The 26,363-nt window shown below is 43.1% G+C and overlaps 1 protein-coding gene and 1 long non-coding RNA gene across 3 annotated transcripts in view; one reads left to right on the plus strand and one right to left on the minus strand.

Moving 5' to 3' along the window:
• Positions 1–2,812: 2,812 nt before the first annotated feature.
• Positions 2,813–6,950, minus strand: LOC311116227. 2 transcript variants are annotated; one of them, XR_014611382.1, is made up of 5 exons: positions 6,864–6,950; positions 6,544–6,653; positions 6,331–6,380; positions 4,785–4,880; positions 2,813–3,868 (listed from the first exon to the last, which is right to left on the minus strand). It is a non-coding gene; the product is annotated as an uncharacterized lncRNA (long non-coding RNA). The 2 variants fall into 2 exon arrangements; XR_014611383.1 differs by lacking the exons at positions 6,331–6,380; positions 6,544–6,653; positions 6,864–6,950 and adding an exon at positions 5,635–5,877.
• Positions 6,951–15,158: 8,208 nt separating this feature from the next.
• Positions 15,159–26,363, plus strand: part of LOC311121598 (nuclear receptor subfamily 4 group A member 3-like) — a 28,998-nt gene continuing 17,793 nt past the window's right edge. The window contains 8 exon segments of the mRNA XM_084157979.1: positions 15,159–15,246; positions 19,159–19,272; positions 19,419–19,571; positions 20,604–20,685; positions 24,051–24,086; positions 24,089–24,261; positions 24,263–24,725; positions 24,728–24,852. Of these exon segments, the coding sequence (XP_084014105.1) occupies positions 20,622–20,685; positions 24,051–24,086; positions 24,089–24,261; positions 24,263–24,725; positions 24,728–24,852 (861 nt within the window). The 5' untranslated portion in view covers positions 15,159–15,246; positions 19,159–19,272; positions 19,419–19,571; positions 20,604–20,621.

Here is a 26,363-nt window from a genome sequence, read left to right on the forward strand (position 1 = left end):
AAAAAACAAGATATCGGCTGTTGATGCCGAAAAGGCTTTCGATCATCTTGAATGGTCTTTTATATTCAAAACTTTGGAAGCTTTCAACATTCCAGCTGAAATAATACATTTAATAAAAAATATTGTATAAATATCCTAAAGCAAAATATACACAAATAATACATTATCTGATGAAATTGCTTTAGAAAGGGGCAAAAGACAGGGATGTCCTCTCTCTCCCCTCCTGTTTGCACTGGCAATTGAACGGCTTGCAGAAAGACAGGACTCAAATGTAACAGGTAAACATGAATATAAACTAAACTTATTTTCAGATGCTCTCCTGATATACCTGACCAATATTGAAAACTCAAATGGCCCCTTTGCAAAAATTATTTTCAGAATATTCAAAAATCTTAGGTTATGAAATGAACGTGGGCAACCCCCCGAAATAATGGCAATAGGAAAACAAAAAAGAGTAACTCACAATTTATAGCAATCCTTTAAGTGGACCACAAAAAATATAGAACAGGCCACTGGGCAAAAACTGGTTAAATTAACGTTGTTTCCATGTCATTTCAACCCAAAAATTCAATGTGATGACGTTGAATCAACGTGGAAAACTGATTGGATTTGGGGAAAAAAGTAATCAACGTAATGAAATTTCATCATATTTTCACCCAACTTTTAACCTAAATCCAATAACTTGGTGACATTTTTTGTTGATTTCACACACTGTAAACCCTAATAAGTTCACATAACTCAAAAATTATTTTGTAACAGATTACACAAAAATATTTTAGTGATGTTTTTAAATGTTTTAAGTTTACATAAAATAAAAATTACATTTACAGTTGCCTTAAATTATCTCAATGTTATCTTATAAATATTGATATTCCTCAATGTCACGATCGTCTAAGGAGGAGGACCAAGGCGCAGCGTTGAAGGTGAACATATTATTTATTATACTGATCACACGATCAAAACAACAGACGATAACGTGATGTCTACGGTTTAACACAAACCAAATAAGAACAAGAAACCACAAACACATAGGGAAAGACAGACAGTTTAAATATGGCTCCCAATCAGAGACAACCAGCTGACACTCGTTGCCTCTGATTGGGAGTCACTCAGGCCAACATAGAAATACAAACTAGACCCACAACCTACAACACAAAACATAGAAACTAACACCCTGGCTCAACATACGAGAGTCCCCCGAGCCAGGGCGTGACAGTACCCCCCCCTAAAGGCGCGGACTCCGACCGCGCCAACCAAACACAACAGGGGAGGGACCGGGTGGGCACTCCGCCTAGGCGGCGGATCCGGCTCCGGGCATGATCCCCACTCGCTCTCTAACCCCCCAAAGTACCCCTGGTCCGGTCTGGCCCTGCTGACCGGAGCTGGACTGCACACTGGTGGAGCGGATTGCTCTAGCTCCGGCGTGAAGCAGCTGACCCGTGCCGAACCAGGCACCAGTGGAACAGGCACGGGCTGTGCCGGACTGACGACGCACACCACTGGCTTGGTGTGGTGAGCAGGGACGGCCCGAGCCGGGCTGACGAAACGCACCCCTGACTTGGTGCGGGGAGCAGGAGCGGGCCAAACCGGGCTGACGAAACGCCCCACTGACTTGGTGCGGGGAGCAGGAACGGGCCGAACCGGGCTGACGAAGCGCACCACTGACTTGGTGCGGGGAGCAGGAACGGGCCGAGCCGGGCTGACGAAGCGCACCACTGACTTGGTGCGGGGAGCAGGAACGGGCCGAGCCGGGCTGACGAAACGCCCCACTGACTTGGTGCGGGGAGCAGGAACAGGCCGGACCGTACTGGGGACACACACCACTGGTCCTACGCCGGGATCTGGAATGGGCCGGACCGGACTGGTAACACACCCCAGTACCTCTCGCCGTGCCTCTACACCTTCCACCCCCTCTTCGACCAGTGGCCCCCGTAACCTGGCGGCCTCCTCTGCCAACCCGCTGGGCCGCTCTGCCGCGGTCTCCTGCTGGCCCGTCGTCCACGGCGTTAGCCCCCCCCTAAAAAATTTCTGGGCTTCACTCCTACCCGTGGCCAAGGTCTCCATGTCCCTCGCCAGCCGTTCGCCCTTCTGCCACAATGTCAAGCCCCTCTCCTCCTCATCCGGCTTGACCCAGTCGAGGAGGCGAAGGAGATCTGTTAGGGATCTCCCTGGCGATGGCTCCTGGACACGCTGCTTGGTCACATCTTGGTGGTTTCTTCTGTCACGATCGTCTAAGGAGGAGGACCAAGGCGCAGCGTTGAAGGTGAACATATTATTTATTATACTGATCACACGATCAAAACAACAGACGATAACGTGATGTCTACGGTTTAACACAAACCAAATAAGAACAAGAAACCACAAACACATAGGGAAAGACAGACAGTTTAAATATGGCTCCCAATCAGAGACAACCAGCTGACACTCATTGCCTCTGATTGGGAGTCACTCAGGCCAACATAGAAATACAAACTAGACCCACAACCTACAACACAAAACATAGAAACTAACACCCTGGCTCAACATACGAGAGTCCCCCGAGCCAGGGCGTGACACTCAACTTATAATTAGGGAGTAATTCACTCAAAATTTTCAATATTTTTCAACTCATATAATGTGGGAAATACACTCAAAATTTTAAATATTCTTCAACTCATATAATGTGTGAAATACACTCAACATTTTCAATATTCTTCAACTCATAATGTGGGACATGCAATCAAAATTAATTCTAAACTGAAATACTGATGTCGGTCCATTACACAATTATAATCAGCGAATAATGTTAGAAAACATGAAAGTGACACCACAGTGACAATTTAACTTTTTTTTTATTCAACACAATGTGCTTTTAAAAAGGCACGAATCAAAAGGAGCTCAGTCAAAACAAAGTGCTTGTCATAAATTAAAACAAAAAAGGAAAAGGAAATGACTCCATAAAAACAAAATGTGTTTTAAAGTACATTAAGTGTTAATAGTTCCATATTCTGATAGTGGTCATTGCTACAGAGGGTAGATTCAGTTTTTTGGGTCTCCATATCACATTATTCAGTAAACATTATGATAAAAACTCACAAAGGCTTCATGATAAAATTCAATAAGATTCTAATTATAATCCATCCTCAACAGCAATGACAACTATTAGAATGTGGAGCCATTTAAAACGTTTTGGCACTTACTGTACCTTGAAGGCTGCAACTCACTTTTTTTAAATAAAACATTCAAATAAAAGTACTGGTTTCTACTGTGCCGTACTTCAACTGGCAACATCAAGGTAAGCATTAGGTCACACAACATTAAACATGTATAGTGCATGAATTCAACAGTCATTTCCCACAAGTACAGTACAAAAACTTGGGCTTGGCAATACGTCAATGTTGTGATATTTATCTATTAACAATCAATGTATTAAATCTGAGGTAGAAGAGGCAAACAGTGTAACATATTAAACATGAGGTAGAAGAGGCAAATTATTACATTTGTAAAGAGGGGAAAAAAAACTAAAAACATCCTCAATACTCAGCTCAACAAATAGTCCATTCTGAGTGATTCACTCATTGAACAAATCATTCTTCAGTGTCAGTAGACGCCCTTTCAGTGGTTTGTTGTCCTCAAGACACATCACAACTTTTTGGATAAATGTGAATGTAAGCTCGAGATTCTTTGGGTACTGTAGGTCTAGTGCATAGACATACCCAAAGAGCAGGAGAAATGAGTCAGCCAGGTTTGTGGGACCACTCACAAGTATTTCATCTTCCACGACAATACAGATGCTCTCAGGGCTGAAGAGGGCCGCATCAGTAGTATCATCAGTGACAACTGTCAGGAGAGCCACCGGAGTGTCAGTGAGGTCTGGACCATCTGCTGACTATAAAACACAAATAATACAAAAATGAGTTCAGCCCCTCAAGGATACAAATCATGCTAATGATGTCTAGACATTACGGTCACTTTGCACTTAGACTGCAACTAAGCTACATGTTTAAACTATTTTCTTTACACATGCTTATTATTTTATGTTAGTTTCACACCTACCTGTAAGCATACTTTTTGTTTAGTGGAATTCTTTATACTTACCTTTTCATTTATGTAATTTCTACATGTCAGTTTGCAGAATAACAACTCAAGGAAACTTCATAAACAGGTCCTGGGGGCTATTCCAGAAAGGAGGTTCAACAAACTGAGCCTAACCCTGAACTCAGAGTTGACTTACCCTGTGAAGTGAAACTGAGTTTTCAGTTACAGAACAGCTGATCTGAGTTAGGTAAGTTGACTCAGAGTACGTTAACTCTGAGTTGAGCTTGTGCCTGACGACTAGTAAAAAGCCATCATCAATGGAGCTCCGATACGGTTATTCACCATGGCAACGGGAGAAAACAGGAAGCAGACATTTTCTGGCTGCGGCTGTTATATAAATCACTGACAGAGTTTCAGATGCAGTCGTCTTTTCATTTTGAATTTAACATCACTTTATTTTATATTAGCCTTTAAGGAAGTGGTTGAATGTTGTTCAATGTTTTATTTTAGGCTATTTTGTTTTATTTAAATTGGCTGAAAATGAAATATAAAAACATTTTATCTCATACTCAATGCGGCGACAAACTAGAAACACGGACTTTGAAATTACGTTGTTGGAAAAAATACAATTGGCTATACTGATGGTTTTCACATAACCTGCTTTCTGGAATGCCCCTCTGGTTCTCCTAGAGTTCTTTGAGTGATGTCATGTTTAAGCTGACTGAATAGCTAAGCAAAGGGATTGATAGTGAGGCCAGTACACTTACATTACAGGTCCTGAAAAACTTGGAGGCATCTTCACGCAGGTACACAGGAAGTGCACGAAGGACGAGGGCCCGTCTCATATTTACATCACTTTGTTCCTACATGGACAAAAAATATCCATTACAATAATAATTACACAAATATCAAAAACATTCATTGTACACTAATTATAGTAAAAATGAAAATGTTAAAAGATAAGCAAGTTAGTTATTAACAAGCAAAGCATCAAAGTTGTGTGCTTATAGATCTTCTATTTCTGTTGTTGTTCTTTGTATTTAACAAAGTATTAATAAAGGGTTCAAGTGATCAACTGTTGACCCCACAGTTGAGATAAAAACATTTAGAGAAATAGCAAAAGAATGACTGTGGAAACACATAAAATAAAACCAATTATTAGTGTAACCCTCTGACCAGGCTCGAATTTGACTCTCACGATATTACCTTATTTAGAATATCTGAACAGCATGGGATATTAGGTGAGAAGGACATCTCCAATAAGAATCCCTATTGTAAACTTGCTAGGGTGAATGACAAATAGGGTATTAACTTCAGATAGAATGATTATAGACTTGGTTATTGTTATAAGGATATGCTTTCCCATGCATTAAATGAAACTGAAACAGTAAATGACTCCACCAATACAACAGACATAAGGTTCAAGATCTATATTAATCAAATGTTCAATGTATCACATCAAAAGAAATAAAAATTATAAACCCCAATGATTTTTCCACAACCCATGTCCAAATTATTTGCAAGCTTGCTTAAACCCTGGGCGCGCGTTGGAGCTCATAAAAAAAATGACGACATACATAAAGTCCCGAAGTCCACCCCACATTTGTAGTTACTCACTACTTGTAGATAATGCCTCAGCAAAATATAGTAGTTCCGTGCAGGTGTCCTCACAAGATCCACAGCGAACACAGCTATCAATGCAGCCAGTACTCGGTAGCAGCAACAGACATCCGTTGGAAACCCGAACTGATCGTCACAAGCAATTCTCTCCAAGTCTTGCACGATGCTAGGCTAACCTCTAGGATGTCGAATGTCTCCACAATGCAACGGCAGCTTTAGTCTCCACTTGGTCTTTCTTAACTAAATAATAAACACTCTCTTATAGAAATAAAATCAGGATTTCCCTTAAAAAAACTCTGTAGGTATGGTTTTGTTCTCTCTTTATCGTTTCCTTTGGTCGTTTTTCCTTCACCAACCCCACTAACGTCTCTCCTCTCCCTTCTTTCAACTTTTCCCTCTCTTTTCTTTCCCAGCAACCAGTCCACTCTCCCATTGGCCACAACTTAACAAGTTAGCTCATTGGTCAAAACTTTAACGAGATACGTGGGAAATTTAAACTTAAAAGTAAACCAACCTATTCACTTGTACATTTTTTAAAAACATTGCTTCAAAAGAAATGCATTAATGACATTACAAATCAGGAGCTATTCGATCACCTTTTAAATCTAATACCAATGAATTATAACAAATAAACTCTATACTTGGTTTTAGCAATGTATTACATTAGTAACACTATTTCATAATACATCCTACCTGAACTGTTAAAAGGATTTCGAGATGATCTCACAACCACACACTTGAGCCTAGGAAGAAATACAAACACAGGCCTGGTTAGCATCATGATAACACACTCACATTATGTTGTTTAGCATTGTTCGTTTCACGCTAGCACACACGTACACACAGCTCGATAACGTAAAATATTTACTGTGTAAGGCAGACACTTATTGAAATAAGTATACTCACAGCACGCACTTGTATTACCGGCGAACAGCGAAAACTCATGGACCTTCCTCCACCGTCAATGTCCCGGGCAAACATGCATTATGGGAAATGTAGTTCATCCAGGAAACCCGCTGATAACGTTACACCGTTGTAAGATGAAGTAACGTAACGTATTTGTCACATATTTAACAACTTCTAAAGTTACAATTACTTGGATTTTTAAACTATTTACAACAAATATTCACTGTGCACATTGTACAAATGTATTCCCAGTTCCACATTTAAGACTATCGAAATTCAATTTAAAAAAAAACAACAAAAAAAACATTAGAGTTACTTACCAAATCAGAGGTGATGATAAGATGGCGCTTAAGAAAACGAGGGCAATAAGACTAATGATAAAAACGGAGGTGGTGGTGGTTTCAAGCGGGCAGCATAAAAGTGCGCATTGCAAACAAATTAAAACAAATTAAACTGTGTTCCACATCCACACGGGCGGCCCAAACATCCCCGCATCAAGGCAAATTCAAGATGGCTGACTCAGCTTTCCTGAGGGAGAGATGACCCACCCACCAGAACGTCATGACGTCGATAACGTCATGACACTACCTAAACTTTTTGAGCGTTCCACACAAATTACCTATAAAATATTGAGCCCTCTTCAATTAAAGTGGCATAAATCTCAACAGAGCTCAAAACTTTATAGTTTGGTCAACTGCATAACGACATTTGACTGTTATGACCTTATTACTTATGAGCTAGTACAACTGTTTGGGATTACAGTGCACTGAATTCACATTAGTTGACAACTCAACCAAATGTAAATCAAAACTACACGTTGAACTGACGTCTGTTCCCAGTGGGAGGGCCTCGTTTCCCAGTTGAAATGTAACTTAAGCATTACGATGATTTCCCAAACAAGCACGTAGAGAGAACGTTCGCTAAGCGCGTCGTTAGACCATGTGTCGATACTGATAGGATCGACAGAAAAGCAGCTCTGCTCTGTTACCTTAACATAATTATTCCACAATACTGATGACGGATCAGCTCCTAGAGAGATATTACCAATTATGGCTGCAAATAGGCTATTGAGGCGGCTTATTATGCTTACTCAATAATAATGCACTAAATCACAGATTGGGCACATCATTGCGCACAAGTTGTCACACATCATGAAATACATTGAGGCAAAGATTACAGACAGCCTAGTTGCAAAATATAATTACATGGATTTAAAGTAGATTTAGGCTCATGTATGTATATATTAATGCAGTCATCTCGGTTTTAATTTGAAGCATAATTTTATCATTCACTAATTTTTTCCTTCACAATTAAAAATACTTCGGCAACTTTGTATTTGTAGTCAACTTCATTTTGAAGTTATCTGCAGTCACAGACAGACAGATAGCCTAAACATCTTCATTCTATGTTTAGCGGAGATCTGACGATGCACTTTGGCAGCTCTACACGTTACTAACAAAGGCTCTGGGAAACACCTCGGCTACTGAAGATACATCGTAAGAAGGTTCTAACGATGATCTTAACGCTACGAAGGATCTGCGAAACACCTCGGCTACTGAAGATACATCGTAAGAAGGTTCTAACGATGATCTTAACACTACGAAGGCTCTGGGAAACGAGGCCCAGAACAGGACCTGTGAACCCCCTCCCTAACCCTCAACACGGATGCCAATCACCCACCTGACACACAGGTAACCCCACCCAACCCACCCCAGCCATGTTGCATAGCACACGTAACATCAGCAGCAGTAGCCACAGCAGTAGCAGTAGCAGCATGGCTGTAGAATGTTGATGCCACCCATGCCTGCACAGTGCCAGCTATGCCTCCGTTCCCAACACCACCACAGGTGAGTCAGATTACAGTAAATGTGCTGCGCACCGTATAAACGCTAATTACAGAGTTACTGAGGCAGTAAATCTCTCATACACACACACACAAACTGTCACACTCGTATCCCCCCCAGACATGCATAGCAAAGGGAAACTACAGACTAGAGTCAGATCACCTGGATGCATGATGCCAGAGTTGAACCATGTAGTCACTGTAGTAATATGAAAGGTCAGCAGGCCCACACATACTTTAGAAAACCCAGCGTTTCTGGTGTCCTGACCTGCTCTTCCACACTACTGAATAACTACCAAACAGTGCAATCTGTCTAGAGGAATCACTGCTTATAGTGGATATAGAGTATGTGTGGTGTGATGAGCCTGGGATGTGTTGTGTTACTCCATGAGCGGACTACCCCAGGGAATCTCCCGGTGTGACTGAGAGAGGGTGTGTGTGTGAGTGTGACTGTGTGTGCGTATGTGCATTCATGTATATGTGTAATTGTGCACACATGCAAGCGTGTGTATGTGAGAGTGCATGTGCATGCTTGCAAACGTGTGTGCATGCGTGTGTGTTCAAGCTTGTGTGTGTGTGTGTGTGTGTGTGTGTGTGTGTGTGTGTGTGTGTGTGTGTGTGTGTGTGTGTGTGTGTGTGTGTGTGTGACGACTGGGCAGAGGGGAAGAATGCTCCCATTCATTGGCCTGCCATTACACCAGTGACCCCCCTCTGACGTAGGAACAGATTTAGTGACACACAGATAAAAGCCTTCCTCTGTTCCTCTCTTTCTCTGTTCCTCCATTCCTCTTCTTCAATAGTGTCAACCCAGCACAACTCTAAGTGCCCTAAGGCAAGGCTGGAGACTCCCAGACCATAGACTACCAAGGCAAGGCTGGAGATTACCAGACCATAAACTGCCAAGGCAAAGCTGGAGACTCCCAGACCATAGACTACCAAGGCAAGGCTGGAGATTACCAGACCATAGACTACCAAGGCAAGGCTGGAGACTACCAGACCATAGACTACCAAGGCAAGGCTGGAGACTACCACACCATAGACTACCAAGGCAAGGCTGGAGACTACCAGACCATAGACTACCAAGGCAAGGCTGGAGACTACTAGTCCATAGACTACCAAGGCAAGGCTGGAGACTACCAGACCATAGACTTCCAAGGCTGGAGACTACCAGACCATAGACTACCAAGGCAAGGCTGGAGACTACCAGACCATAGACTACCAGGGCAAGGCTGGAGACTACCAGACCATAGACTACCAAGGCAAGGCTGGAGACTACCAGACCATAGACTTTGGACTTGAGACTAGATAAGCCTAGGAACAGTATTTGGACTAGAGACTAGATAAGCCTAGGAACAGTATTTGGACTAGAGACAAGATAAGCCTAGGAACAGCATTTGGACTAGAGACAAGATAAGCCTAGGAACAGTATTTGGACTAGAGACTAGATAAGCCTAGGAACAGTATTAGGACTACAGACAAGATAAGCCTAGGAACAGTATTTGGACTAGCGACAAGATAAGCCTAGGAACAGTATTTGGACTAGAGACTAGATAAGCCTAGGAACAGTATTTGGACTAGAGACTAGATAAGCCTAGGAACAGTATTTGGACTAGAGACAATATAAGCCTAAGAACAATATTTGGACTAGAGACTAGATAAGGAACAGTATTTGGACTAGAGACTAGATAAGCCTAGGAACAGTATTTGGACTAGAGACCAGATAAGCCTAGGAACAGTATTTGGACTAGAGACTAGATGAGCCTAGGAACAGTATTTGGACTAGAGACAAGATAAGCCTAGGAACAATATTTGGACTAGAGACAAGATAAGGAACAGTATTTGGACTAGAGACTAGATAAGCCTAGGAACAGTATTGTATTTGGACTAGAGACAAGATAAACCTAGGAACAGTATTTGGACTAGAGACTAGATAAGTCTAGGAACAGTATTTGGACTAGAGACTAGATAAGCCTAGGAACACTATTTGGACTAGAGACTAGATAAGTCTAGGAACAGTATTTGGACTAGAGACTAGATAAGCCTAGGAACACTATTTGGACTAGAGACTAGATAAGCCTAGGAACAGTATTTGGACTAGAGACTAGATAAGCCTAGGAACACTATTTGGACTAGAGACTAGATAAGCCTAGGAACAGTATTTGGACTAGAGACTAGATAAGCCTAGGAACAGTATTTGGACTTGAGACTAGACATTGACTAACAGCAGTTTGGAATAGAGACAGTGGCACAGTGCTATAGTACACCACAGTATAACCTGAGGCCACAGACTAGACAGACTGAGACAGGGGTCAGAGAGGATGATGATGATGATGATGATGATGATGATACTGAACTCACAATATGGTCAGTCAGTCAGTAAGAGACAGCATTAGGTCCAGGAATACCTCGCTGTTTCAGTGTTGGGCATTCAATGCAAATCTACCATGAAGGTGTGTATGGAATTCTATAACAGGTGGAACAAGAACACACACACCTCCTATGGGCTTTCACACGCACCGCGAAGACACAGACGATTACACACACACACACATCTGTCATGATGTCAGAGTTATAATCTGTCGTCAAGGCTGGACTATAATCCTCATCTCTTCCGTTTGTCTGTTGGAAGAGAATAGCAGGCTAATATGGCAGGATGAGGCCTACAACCAGAAAGGAAACCTGGGCTAATACATCACAACTATGAGGTCAGAGCAGGGGACGCAGCGGCCAAACAAACACACACACAGGACTGTTTGCTCAACAGAGGGAAAACCCAGAGCAGGGTGAGGGTTACATGCGTGGGTGAGAATAGGTGGGGGGGCAGAAATAAAATAGCCACACTTAGACCTCTTATTGATTATTTAATGAATCAATAAGATGAGGTCTAAACCACAACAGTAGAAGATCAGTAGGAGGTAAGTCACGCTGAAATTACTGTGTAGGCCTACCTGTTTCCCACATAGGCCTATATCCATAATTGACAGAAGGTTCCTATTAATTTGTCATCATTAACATTACCGAGCAGTGCACATGAAACTAATAAATCCAGGCCTATCTCCAATAATCTTATATGCCTGTGATTAGACCTTGTCTAAATAATTATTAATTAATATGTGGTTTATGTTTTGGCTGAAATAAACACTGCCTTCACGTTTGGAGACTGTGTTGAGACTTTATAATTGTGGCACACAAGTATAGACCTATGGTTGGTCTAAAATGACCAATGATTTGGGCATTTTAGACCAGGTCAGTACATTGCATAGCCTACCTCATTGAGTGGCCCTGTGGATGCAGCAACAGGAATTATTTAGCTCAGTGTTCAGTCATCAACATGCAGATGGTCTCTGAGCAAGGGATCTGACGCTGCATGCTTTATTGGAAACTGATGGAAACGTCGCTTTGAGGGAGCAAGTCAGTGTGTGGGTCAGTAGGTATACATTATTATTAGATACATTCCCAGATAGTCAGTCAATCATAACGTCATTTTTCATACACTCAAGTTAGAGCAGGCTTTACACGCGCACGCCGTCGGATCACACAGGTTCACTGGGACCAGCGCGCGCTCGGATACTTGTGTCAGAGGGATTTCAAGTGAAGCGCACGAGAGAGCGGGGATTCCCCCGCGAGGCAGCCCCACTCTCCGGTCTCCACCACTGCGCACCGATGCCGTGCCAAACGAGGGCAGTTCTATTCCATGGTCATGTCAATACTAATAATTGCGGTTGTTTTTTAGTCCACATGTGAAGCTTGCTTAAATTACGTGTTATTCCATTTTACTCAATGTAAGGTTTACATAAATTGTATCCCCAATACAACGGATGCTGCCTTCATGCGTAGCCTAGTTTATGTCCGCTGAAATCTAACTAGTGCTGTAGGCTACAGAAACTCACAAGCCTTCACTTTCACAAACCTACCGGAGAATGGTTATCCTCGGGTCTAGTGAGATATTCCTCGTCTCTCCAAACTCTCCTCCCGCTTGGATATAAACCCGTAAACTGGACTGGAGACAACTAGCTCATGCTCTCCAGTTGCGCACAACACGACTCTCTGATAAAACATCTACTTTCTCTTTCAGCCCGACGGTCACCTGACTGTAAAACTATCCCCGGCTAAATTAACTCACCAACATTAGTTTCCTACACGGCTAATTTAGTTAGCCAACATATCTCAATAGCTTCCAGGTAGCCTAGTATCTTAGTAGCCAGGGCAGGGATATCGACAGGTTGCCCTCTGCCAAGTAGAAGCAGGGACACGCTTTCCGCTAAATATACCTGTCTACGACTATATTTGGCTTGGCTGGATCACAATCACATCTCTAAAATAGTCGGGCTCTCCCCGGCACAATGAATTGGGCCCTCTGCTATCTCACACAGCCGCAGCGCCAGCATCTAAATTTAGCCACAGCGCTTACGTCAATCACGCGCTTCAGTGCGTCAAGCCCTGACCCCGCCTCCGGGGGCTGATCATTGGCCAGGATCAGAACGTGGCCAAGAAATACGCGTCCAGTGGTTGGCTGTCGTTGATTTACTGTTCTCAGTGGCTCCAGCTGCCCCATTTATTGTTGAGTTTGATGGCTGCGCCGAGACTCTAGTCTAGAATAACCACTACGCACACACACAGACCTGGAACTGGAAACACGTCACATCTAATGGCTCTTTCGGGGAAGGCTTACACAAAATCATTAAACAGTATTTGTACAGGTCTGTGTATTGCCTTATTAAATGATCAGCGCCAATAAAAAATGTAAAAACACATTACTGTGCCCTATTACATTTTAGTCATTTAGCAGACGCTCTTATCCAGAGTGCATACATTTTTTAAATATTTGTTTTATACTGGCCCCCCGTGGGAATCGAACCCACAACCCTGGCGTTGCTAGCGCCATGCTCTACCAACTGAGCTACACAGTGTAATTATTCCTGTAAGTACAGTGTAAATAAATAAATAAAAAAACATGTATTGAAGTGAACTAGGACATGTTTTTAACAGGCTGTTGTTTCACAGGTTGTTAAAAGCCTGACGGACTGAGGTTAATGAAACAGATATCAGAACAGAGAATGAGAGTGGAGACGCATGGAAAAGGAAATTGGAGAACGGAGATGGAGAAGTGTGGGGGAGAGGTGAAGGGGCGAGGAGGAAAGTTGGGGGTAAGGAGGAGAGGTGGAGGGGTGAGGAGGAGTGGTGGAGAGGTGAGGAGGAGAGGTGGTGAGGAGGAGAGGTAGAGGGATGAGGAGAGGTGGTGAGGAGGAGAAGTAGAGGGGTCGGGTGGAAAAGACATGTTGAAGAAAAGGTGAGGAAGCAAGGTGAAGAGGTGGAAGGGTGACGAGGTGGAATGTGGGTGGAAGGAAGAGGGGAGAGAAGGAATGTTGCGAGAAGAGGTGGATGGGTGAGGAGGTGGAATATGGAGGGGAGAGGGCAATCAGTCAATACAGAGACCTTCCTTTAGCCTTTAGGCCAGTGTTTGGTTTCATGTTCAAGTTATCTCTATTTATCTCTATATCTCTATATATCAATAGGCCTGGGGGATTGTCTGAGAAACTCTGTTGACTATGAAGCTTTGTTGTGTGGTTTTGTAATCCTTGGTCTGTCCCCGGGGCCCCTCCCGAAATGATGCGTTCCTGCAGGAGCACTCCGTCTTTCCTATTAGGTCAATACTGACAGGATTGGATAGGTAAAACAAGGTTTCCACTGTGTGTGAAGTGAAATGGAAACAGGCATATGGTTGCTGTACTCATCAAACTTCTCATCATCAGTGAGCTCAGGAAGAGCTCTTGAGTATGTGTCACATCAAACAACATAATACCATTTGCATGCTGATGTTCATTACATTACTGATTTCCTTTGTTTGATTCTCAGTTATTTGCACTTCATAAGAGGAAAAATTATTATTCTTCAAAATGATATGAAATTGACATATGTGGCTGATGAAGTTGTGTGACAGGGTGGTCTGGTTTAAAGACCTGAAATAGTTGGATAGGCCTACATAATGGAGTAGCCTATTTACAGACTGTTATGAACAGTTGGCTCATTCATCCCCCTCCTCTCCCCTGTAACTATTCCCCATGTCCTTGCTGTAAATGAGAATGTGTTCTCAGTCCACTTACCTGGTAAAATAAGGGTTAAAAAATTAATTAAAAAATGACCAATTCATAGATTATATATAAACTATTATGGTGGAAAAATGCTTCATAAAAACGGTTTAGATCCCGGAAATGAATGTGCAACTACCAGAATGTAATGGGGAAAACTACATGTACAGTAGTCACATGCTCGCCCTCGCCTGGGCATGTCTGGAACTATTCCGTCGTGAAATCATAAGATTAACCCGCTCTCACTCAACCACACTTCTCTCTCTCTCTCTCGCTCTTTTTCTGGCACACAGCGTGCGGGGCTTATGTGTCTAGTACTGTACGGCGTGGCCCGGGCCGAGGGAGCTCTACCGTGAGTGACGTCACCTCTCCCATGGCGTCACATTGACGTAGCGCATACCAGGCGCTCTATGAGGAGGCAGACTCACATAAATGCTCAATTAGACTTTCTCCCTCAGACCGCGCACATAAACAATCCCGCACTACCACTTTACATCTGCGCGCATCATCACTGGCACATACACAGGATCACTCGGAAACACTTTTAAAACACACATCGGACTATATTCTAGCCTACTTTACTTTAGAAGAATAAAAAAAAGAAAAAAAGAAGACCTTGTTTTTTCTATCGCTTCATCCTCAACGAGTTCTGCAAATATACGTCTTACTTTTCAGCAGCTTTGGCCATTTTTGTAATTATTCTGGATCTATACAGGAGACTTTATGTTAGGTTAATAACACATGTAAAGACGGAACCGCTACAGCAAACAAGTAAGTTACTGTCTTTACTTCTGGGAATTAATGACTTTCTCTCATATTCTAAAGACCACTTAATTCATTATTACATTAGGCTGCTAGACTATTGGTCTCAGAGAGAAACATAATTAGTTGTAGGCTATGTTTGGTCAGAAACCAACCCGTTTGTAATATTGTTAAAACACTAGCGCTGTCTTTAACTTTCGCGTGCATGATGACCTGTTGATTTGGCAAACTCGTGCGCTCGGGAACCTCGGTTTGTGTTTGGTGTCACCGAGGGCAGATGGAACCGAATTTGAATTTAATTTGCTGAAGGAAGGTATCATATTCTTTGTGGTTGTCATGGAAATGGTTGCCTCTCAGTCAGACAATGAAGTGGGAGACATAGGCAGTATTAGGCACTAATGGAGCTGAGTGAAGAACACAGACAGTCAGATAGGCTGAGAGTAGAGTAGAGCTGACATCAAGGCTCTTATTATCTCCACTGCTATAAAGGACATGATTATGTATTAATTCAGCTTTATGTGGACATCATGTTTGATGCCTTTGCAATAGTTCTAAAACAAAACACATAGTTTGCTGTACGTGTGTGAGTGAGTGTGTCTGACTAATACCTCGCCATTTATTCCCGGCTTTACGGCATAGTTTAATTGGTAAAACCGTGAGATCTTGTTGGTCTGTGTGCTGGGTGAATATTAGCCCTGGGCCTATGGTACAGAAATCTTGCATATGAGAGTTTTTTCATGGGACGATTTTATATAATTGAAATAAATCTGACTGACTGGCAAGTTGCAGAAGAACATGCAGGCAGCCTTAGTTTAATTTCAAATTATTTATGCTTACATAATTTATCCAAACAGGCAAGTTTCTCCTAGTTTAGAACAAACAGTGTGATTATATGCCTACAAAATAAAAAATATTGTTTTATAAACACTAGTACATGGAGCCAGAGCTGTCACCCAGCCGGTGACCAACTGTAAATGTCCTCTGTCACACTGTATGTCTGTCGTTTGTCTGTCTGTTTGTATGTCCGTATGTCTGTCACACTGTCTGTATATCTGTCTGTCTGTCTGTATTTCTGACTGTCTGTCTGAATGTCTGTCTATGTATAGCATGTGGCTTTTCTGAATTAGACAGGCCTATTATTGCTCACATTATAGCTCACATGATTAGGGGACGATGTCAATGTTTGATCTATAGCCTTGCCTCTTTCTGAAGTTGAAGTTACTTCAATCGAACGTGGATCTGACCTAAACGTCATCCTGGAGCAAGCAGCTACATGACTCGAACTGAGGCTTAAGGTTGGGCTGACCACCCAGTCTGGTATCATAGACTAGACATAACATAGTAAATGTAAATCCAGGACACTCAAATTAGTATGATATGTTATGTTTGGTATGTTTACCTAAGACCATTGGTTACTTAAGGAAACAACGAAAGGTGGTCGGGGTGGATGGGTGGGCATATAATGCAAATGTTTAGCAACCCAAAGGTTGCGTGTTCCAATCTCATCATGGACAACTTTAGCATTTTAGCTAATTAGCAACTTTGCAACTACTTAATACTTTTTAGCTACTTTGCAACTACTTAGCATGTTAGCTAACTCTTCCCCTAACCCTAAACCTAACCTTAACCCTTTAGCTAACCCTTCCCCTAACCTTAACCCTTTAGCCTAACTCCTAATATTAACCTTAACCCCTAACCCTAACCCCTAGCCTAGCTAACGTTAGCCATCTAGCTAACGTTAGCATTAGCAACCTAGCCACCTAGCTAACTTTAGCCACAACACATTGAATTCGTAACATATCATACATTTGGCAAAATCCTAACATATTGTATGTTTTGCAAATTCGTAACATATCATATGAATAGTAATTCATAACATATCATAATAAATGGATGCTGGACATCCAGAAATTAATACATACCATATGCAACATTTAATACAGAATAACACTACATGCTCGGAGACCAGGTTGGACCACCAGACCAATAGCCTACTTTTTTTTTTACATTTAGGAATCAGTCAGATTCTCAAATATATTGGCCAAGTTCAATTAAACTTTGAGATCTCCTAATCACACAGCAGTCTCTAGTCCATATAATTTATTTGAAGGCCAGAAGTTGTATCTTTCACTATGAGATGTGTGGTATGAGTTTCTCTCAGGCGGTTAAAATTGGTTTTGGATGTGTAGACAGAAACACACACACACACACACACACACACACACACACACACACACACACACACACACACACACACACACAGTCTCCTCTCTTTGACAGCCTCGCTCCTCAGGGCTAATTTACTGTACTTGTATATTTCTCCAGACCTCCTTTATCTCTTCTCTTTTCTCTCTCTGTTTGCTGGAAGCCTCGCGCTGACTGGCTTATTGGCGTGGGGGGGCTAAACCGGCGCTTCGGGGCGCGTGCTTCACTGCTCTTTCGCGGTTCTCTAGGTTACCGGGGCGCGCGGCCCAACACCCACCGGCCGGCTCAAGAGAGAAACAGAGAGAGAGAGGAGACCCTTCTGCCCTGTGTTCACATTATGGACACACACAGACCAGTGCAATTGTAGCTTTTTTCGTGGCCCTTTTGTCTACATATAGGCTACTTTAAAAAGCGTAAAATGCATATAGACTTTTTGCTCTTAAAAGCGTTACAGGCTATTTACTTTATGTCGGTCTGACACCGATTCAATATGATATATTACTACAGCACACTGAATTAGAAACAAATAACATGGAATGTAATTGAAAACAATGACCACCACGTCTATGAAGTATAAACAATTGAGGAAGAATATTACATTTCCTTTCCTGATTAGCCAAGCATTCTGTTGTGGTAGAGATTGAGAGATTGAGAGGAGCGACTGTCTGTATCCTGGTGAGGTTCATGTTATTATTAAGCCTATAGGTCTAACTCATTCTCCAGACATTGAGTGGCATACAAACATGTCAGACAAAGCAACAACAAAAAACGTGTTAGATCCCTAGGTTATAGTTTTAGATTTAGTCAGCCCGCAGGCCTATTGGAAAAGTTAGAATGTTAAGAACCTATCCAAACTGGGGATTCGGAGTTCAACTGTACAGTGATCTCAAAACAGACTGTATGGCTCCCGGCCGGGACAGTTCAGAGAATGAGTCCGGAGAGGAAGGGCTGGTCCCTGGTTTGGTGGAGAGAATTAGTCCGGGTATTGTTCAGTGTTTGTAGGTGAGTGCTGCAGAGAGGGGGCGCTAGGCGCTTTGAAATATCTTGTCTGCGGTGCGCTGTGCTCTGGCTGGCAGCAAGACGCACTGGGAGCGGAGAGGTTTCGGTTCTGAGATTCATAACTTACTCAGGTGGATATTGTAACCTATTTTCTCTTTCCAATAACGAACCCTATTGAACCCTGAGACCTCTAGTGCATGAGCCTCAGACTAGCGCGGGAAATAACCACCGGCAATTTTAACAAAATGATAGCCATGCTCTTTTGAAGACAGTTGTTTTATTAATTGCAAATAACTGGTTTCATTTCATATTATTGTTTGTTTTAAAAAGTGTTCATATGATAATTTAATAGATTCATAGGATATTTCACGATATAGATAATGGTTAGATTGATTTATTATTTTTATCCTGCTCGCAGGTGAAGTGATTGTAGTTTTTCTTTTGGTCTATAAATTCTCATCAATCTTCAATATTTTACTTTTATAAGAGTTGAAATTGGAATTCAAAATTATTTCACTATTACTGAGTTGTAGGCTAAATTATATAGAGAGATTGTAGACAATATCTGTTCACTTCTGTATTTTGTGAATCATTCATAAAATGTGTGCTATGGGATGTTTGCCGATTTTTTTATTGATCAATAGTTGTATAAATGTTCTTATAATTATTCCTATTACTCCATGCTTCTGACGCATGTCTGTGGGTCTCTCTTTCTAGGTCTGACCTTTCATTCTGTATCACACCTCGACGCCTGCTGGTTTTCGCTCTCATCACTGAGAATACATTTTATTCTGTTGATGTTGTAATTTCTGTGCGTTTTGTTCCATCAAGGTAATCATTTGCAGGCTATAGTCTGTGCGACTTTATTCCGCTCTTTGTGATTGTATTGCATTTGTGCAGTAAGCTATGTCATGCGTGTCGGTTTGGTTTGGGAGTTCCCATGTCTCTGGTTGTGACCCGGTGTTTCTTTCCTCTAGACCCGGGTTCGGAAGAGCGCGCCCAGCCGAGCTCAGAGCCCCGGCTACCCGACAGTCCCTTCGAGTCCTCCCCGCTCCCGGTCCCCCACCACAGCCGCACCAGTCCCCAGCCCCCCACACAGAGCACCATTCAGCGCGAGGCTTTCACACCAGGTACTGAAAAACATGGGGAATAAGCCGGGGGCGTCGTTTGCACCTGTCCTGAGTTGGTGCTTTTAATACCTCTTCCAAATGCGCGTGTAGTTTCCAAACTATTAGTCTGCTCACTCTAGGCCTATATGGTTTATTTTATTAAAAACAATATTAGGCCTAAATATATAGTTATGTTTATATAACAAACCATATAGCTTAGACCAACAGCATATTTTATTATTTTAATTTAACCGATATTGAATGGTCTAAATGGTAATTTAATATATTCCAAGTCAGTTCTGATTTATAATTCTAAGCGTGTTGTGTCAGTGAGTGCGCGCGAGTTGACATTTCCATCTGGAGATATGGGGACTGAAATAGTATTCTGAAACTAGACACACCGACTTCAAAAGCAGGACCAAAAAATCTAATTAGTCAAATTTGTAGATATCGATCTGCTTAATGAACTTAATGAGGTTAAACGTCTTAAACCTTCGAGGCCAAAATAAAGTAGCCTAATTTAAAAGCACATGTATTATCTCCTGATAGATGAAGGTGATAAAGGTAGGCTGTCGCGCCCGTATAGGGACACATGGGGGCCTCGAGCCTGCGGTGAGACGCGACCACAGCCTCGAAGACAAAAACCCGTTCTGTGTTTCTGCACCATACCTGTATTTAGATCAAGTTTACATACTGGTACATTTCATGACTGTGAACATGTGCGCGTTAATACCCGTCCAAAAGCCAACACACAAAATAAGATTTAGATCGAATGACTCAAATCGCTGTCTGCTGTCGATCTGTTTCAATCTGCGTACGTGCGTGTGTGTGCGTGTGTTTTGACTGTAGTTTTTAGAAAGAATTATCAAATTTGCGCATATGTGTGTCCATTAAAAGCAACTTAAAAAAATAATATATATATATATATATATATACATCTTTATTTTTTTTAACCATTTCTGAATGTTTCCTTGATCAATTATTATTATTTATTATTATTATCAATAGAATATATTATGTATTTACTTATGCACTTCATGTCTTGTTTGTTAGATCTATGGCATTTTGACAATGAACAAGCGCGCTCAGTTTTTGGAACAGATGCATTGTGTCCAGTTGAAATGCACACCTCGAGGTTAGAGACTGCTTCTCTCTGATCATCATACCACACACACACGCGCACGCACGTACACACACACACTTATCCAGCCAGGTCACCCATTATACAAGTCAGTATTCAACGTCCATCCATGTCTGTGCAAGTGGGGAGATGACGTGGCAGTTGTTTTTGATATTTTTGTTTTAAGCCTATCCCAAACCTTAACTTTACCTTAACCATTCGGAGTTAATGCCTGAACTTAACATTAAACACACGAAATTTGAAGTTTGGAACAACTTCGAAATTTGACGTTTGAGTACGTGGATGAACGTCTAATTCTGACATGAGACTGTGAGAGCTTCTAGCATTTATCTGCCTGGCTTGTCTGTCCTGAATGCTTGTTAACACTCACTGTTTAACACACATGTAGCTTAAGCACACACTCACACATGCACACACTCAAATACTCATGCATGTAGTACACACACGCATACACACACATTCTTCACTCACACATACACACTCACACATACACACACTTGCTGTCACCTCATAGTGTTTGAATGAAGAGGGTGTTTTAGATTTTTGGGAGATAATCTAGTGTCATTGAAGTGCTTCTGGCTTGGTCTTAACATGACACTGCATTGTCTGAATATATGTGTGTGTGTGTGTTTACTCAGAAATAGATGTGTGTGCTTAGGGCCAAGGTGTGCACAGGCAGCACTGTGAGGAGAAGGCACACACGTTAGTTAGGTTGTGTTTACATCATCATCAATGTGTGTGTGTGTGAATGTGTCTGTATGTGCGTGTGTGCGTGCATTTATGCGTTTGACTTCAGGCAAGGTAGGTGGAGGAGTCTTATAAGGAGGCGTTTCAATTGGAAATAAATACATCAGCACACACACACACACACACACACAAACACCCCTGTTGTCCAGCCCCAGGAAAACACTCCCCCTCTTCCTCATCTCACCCTCTCTCTCCTTCTGAGCCCATCTTTATCATCTCCTCTTTCTCTGTCTTTCTACCCCCCTCTTACTCTTCTCCCCTTAAAGTCACAGGCACGTTACAAACCCCCTTTCTCTCTGTACACCTGTAGGCTTGTTTCCGCGTGGGTGGTGCAACTGCCTGGGTCACTCGCGAGGCCGTCATAGAAATAAAACAAAACTCGAGATGGCGTCACAGCGCATCTGGCGGTTGCTCGCGTGCAGACGTGCTCGCCCACCCCTTTCCAGACTGATGGAACTTGCGCACACTGAGAAAGTTTGAGTCAGAACTCTGAACTCCCCCCTGACCTCGTGTCTCACGCGCGTTCCCATGGTTACACTGTAGCCCTGCAGCTCACCCATGGTGACATGTGAATCAGTGTCTCTAATATGGATGTCTCCCGCTGTAAGGTGTGAATCATGCCAGGACTTCTAGCCCACAGGTAAAGTCACATAGCCAAAATGTACAGTTATATTGTGTTCACTGTTCAAAATTGACTTAATGAATATGTCATTTAGTTAAGTTTGTGCCTGTGCCATGTGCGTAGGGCAAATGTACACAGTTGTTAGAGTCCGCAGAGGAAAGGAGGCGTGCAGGAAAAATGATGGTAGTAGGCTTGATAAGTCCCATTTGACTAAATAAATATGACGTGTGGGAACAAGACGATTACGGCACAGCGCGCGCAGAGGGTCAATGGGAACCGCGCTGTTGACAGTTCCCTTCTCGAGAGCGAAGAGCAAACACCACAACCCTGGGCACTTACACACACACACACACACACACACACACACACACACACACACACACACACACACACACACACACACACACACACACACACACAGTAGGCTAATACATTAGAGCCCAGTCTCACCTCTGCCTCTCCAAAGAGGTGGAAAATGTCTTGAGATTTTTTTTCTCTCCATCAAAAGCAGGTTCAACAATAGATAACTATATATATTATTATAAATATTATGATTATTATGCTTATTATTATGCTTATTATTATGCTTATTATTATTATTATTATTATTATTATTATTATTATTATTATTATTATTATACAAATCAAAAATAATTATTGTTGTAATTGTTATTATTAATAATAATATTATTCATTTGTGGTTACATTGGTGGGCTGTGTGTGTGCACATATGCGTGCGTACATGTGTGTGTGTTATCCCCAGGCTACAACAGAGGTCTTTACGATAATTAGCCCCTCTAGATTAATTGTGTACACACACGCACACTCACAGTTCCCCATCTTATCTTTGAGCTTGTCATGGCAGTATGTGACAGAACGTGTGTGTGTGGCTGGTTGTTTTAGAGGCCAGAGTTAGTAAGGGTCCAGCACCATGAGGGTCCATTAACATTTAATGATACAGGCCTCATTTAGTTCCCAAACGACAGATAAACTAGGCCAAGACATACACACACACACACACACACACAGCTCTTCACCCACAGTACACACTAACAAACTGTTCCTACAGTTTAGCTGTGCAGGAATGAGGGTTGTGTTGTGTGTGTGTGTGGTTGTATGTGTGGCTGTGGGTGATCATGACCAGGTGTGTTGATTGCAAAGTGGATGGGGGTTAAATCTGGGGCTCATTCAGTAGGAAAAAACGGGAGAAAAAGTTTTGAAAAACAAAAACAAATGACAGTTGTTATCGGACAAGTTAAGGTACGTTCCAAAACGTTTTCTTCCGTTTCCTGCCGAGTGAACAAGAACCGCTGAGCTTAGCTTCACTGATTGGCTAATATGTTTTTATCTGCTTCACCGATTGGCTAACATGTTTTTATTTGCTTGACTAATTGGCTAATGAGTGTTATATTAAGGGAATTACACTAACAACACACTAACAGCTTCCTCACACGTTTCATACTATTGCATAATGTGCATCTGTTAACTGCATAAATAATCAACATCATAAAGAGGGAGGAGATCCTGCTGTTTTGTGGGTTTCAGCACCAAACTGTGTCCATCACCTCACCAACATTCTCACACACACATTTACACTCTCACTATCACTACAATGTTGATGTTTTAATACTGTATATAACAGCACATCAACTGGATTCTCTCTCTCTCTCTCTCTCTCTCTCTCTCTCTCTCTCTCTCTCTCTCTCTCTCTCTCTCTCTCTCTCTCTCTCTCTCTCTCTCTCTCTCTCTCTCTCTCTCTCTCTCTCTCTCTCTCTCTCTCTCTCTCTCTCTCCTCTCTCTCTCTCTCTCTCTCTCTCTCTCTCTCTCTCTCTCTAAAATGAACAGTAAACATTACACTCACAAAAGTTCCAAAAGAATAAAGACATTTCAAATGTCATGATGTGCAAATAGTTAAAGTACAAAGGGAAAATAAATCAACATAAATATAGGTTGTATATTTCTCTCTCTCTCCTCCCATCCTTCTCTGTAGACATGCCTTGTGTGCAGGCACAGTATGGGCCCGCCCCCCAGGCTCGTCCTACTCCGCCCAGTCCTTTGGTTACCAGGGCGACAGCTACAGCTCTGACCTCATGAACCCGGACTATACCAAGTTGGACCTGGGTGGGGGTGAGATCTCGGCGGCCGCCACCACCTCTCTGCCCAGCTTCAACGTGTTTGTTGAGGGGAGCTACGAGCCCAAGTCCATCCTGCCTCTACCAGATGCCCTCCCATAGGCCGCTTATCAAGAAGGAGGAGGAGTCCTACCCCCAATCTGACACCCTGCCCTCCTCCTCCATGTACTTTAAACAGTCTCCTCCGTCCACCCCCACCACCCCCTCTCTCCCCCCCCAGCCTGGCTCCACCTTCCTCTGGGATGACTCCCCACACCACTCCCTGCAGCCCCCCTCCCAAGGCCCCCTCAAGTCCTCTCGCTTCCCCCACTTCTACCAGCACTCCCCTCCCCACAGTGGGGGGTATGAGGGGCTGGGAGGGGGGCTGCCTCGCTCTTCCTCCTCTTCCTCGTCATCCTCAGTGCCCCCCCACCCCCACGGCCCGCCCCTGGAGCAGCACCTGTACCAGCTGCACCGCGGGGTTGGGGGTCCGGGCGGCCCGGGAGGACTGGCCTTCCGTTCTCTGGCGCTGGGGTCCTGTAACCCTCTGCTGGGGACGGCCTACCCTCGCCCCCCCATCGCGGCCCCCCAGGAGAGGGCACCTGTGCCGTGTGTGGCGACAACGCTGCCTGCCAGCACTACGGCGTACGCACCTGCGAGGGCTGCAAAGGCTTCTTCAAGGTAAGACCACCTGATACACATCACCTCACACCCACCCGATGACACCCCCATGAGCATCTCTCATGCTATTCTCCACCTCTCTCTCTCTCTCTCTCTCTCTCTCTCTCTCTCTCTCTCTCTCTCCTCTCTCTCTCTCTCTCTCTCTCTCTCTCTCTGTCTAACTCTCTCTCCATCTCACGCTCTCTCTCGCTATCTCACTCTCTATCTCTCTCTCTTTCTCTCTCTTTATCTCTCTCTCGTGAGCTGGAAGACACTTTTAGCAGCCACTGTATTTTTATCACACCCTGCCGTCACGACACACACACACACAACCTCTCTGCCCTGTTGGTTGCCTGGGGAGACGACCCTCCCTGGATCTGTTCTATGTGAATACTAGGACCATGTTCAGGGGGATCTGATCCATAGAGCCGTCACAATGTTCATTTAGCGAGCTACCAACAGACATGACTGGAGGTTGTTGGCTTGCAGTGCCCTGAGTCCTCGAAATTGAACATGCCTCAAGAGTTACACCAGTCTCTCTCTCATGCAGAGCTTGGAGAAGGACTGTGCCCCCTCTCTCTCTCTCTCTCTCTCTCTCTCTCTCTCTCTCTCTCCTCTCTCTCTCTCTCTCTCTCTCTCTCTCTCTCTCTCTCCTCTCTCTCTCTCTCTCTCTCTCTCTCTCGTTCTGTTGTTCATTGAGTGCTCTCTAAATCGTCTGAGGAGTTGCCACGGCGCCTGTGAGGGTCGTCTCCCCAGGCAACCAACAGGGCAGAGAGGTTGTGTGTGTGTGTGTCGTGACGGCAGGGTGTGATAAAAATACAGTGGCTGCTAAAAGTGTCTTCCAGCTCACGAGAGAGAGATAAAGAGAGAGAAAGAGAGAGATAGCTAGAGAGAGATAGAGAGTGAGATAGCGAGAGAGAGAGGGAGAGAGTGAGATGGAGAGAGAGTTAGACAGAGAGAGAGTGAGAGAGAGAGAGAGAGAGGAGAGAGAGAGAGAGAGAGAGAGAGAGAGACAGAGACAGAGAGAAAGAGAGAAATACTTGTCTCTCTCTTTTCTCTCTCTCTCTATCTCTCTTTTGTCTCTTTTCCTTTGTCTCTCTGTTGAGCTGGGAGAGAGAGGGAGGGAGGGAGAGAAAGAAGAAGAGGACTGTAGGAAGACAATTGGATAAAAACATATTCACCAAACTACAGAGACCTAGATAATTCACCCAATCCCACACTTAGGTTATCCATGGAGGAGGGATCATATCCATACCTTAACACTGAGCATAAGTACAGTAACTGCTCAAAACAGTTTGATGGAACCTCTCGGTTTAAATAAAGTTGAAATGAAAAGGCTGTAGCCAATAATTTTTAAAGCAATAAAAATACATTTCGTTTGTTAAGAATTAATTCCGGCGGTATTATACATTTTCTTCCTCCACAGTTTCCGTTTGGTCTCTTATGACAGTTATCTAACATCATATATAACACATCCCACACACACACACACACACACACACACACACACACACACATACACACACACACAC

The sequence above is a fragment of the Coregonus lavaretus genome (genome assembly GCF_964263955.1).
Source record: "Coregonus lavaretus genome assembly, chromosome: 3".
Taxonomy (NCBI): domain Eukaryota; kingdom Metazoa; phylum Chordata; class Actinopteri; order Salmoniformes; family Salmonidae; genus Coregonus; species Coregonus lavaretus.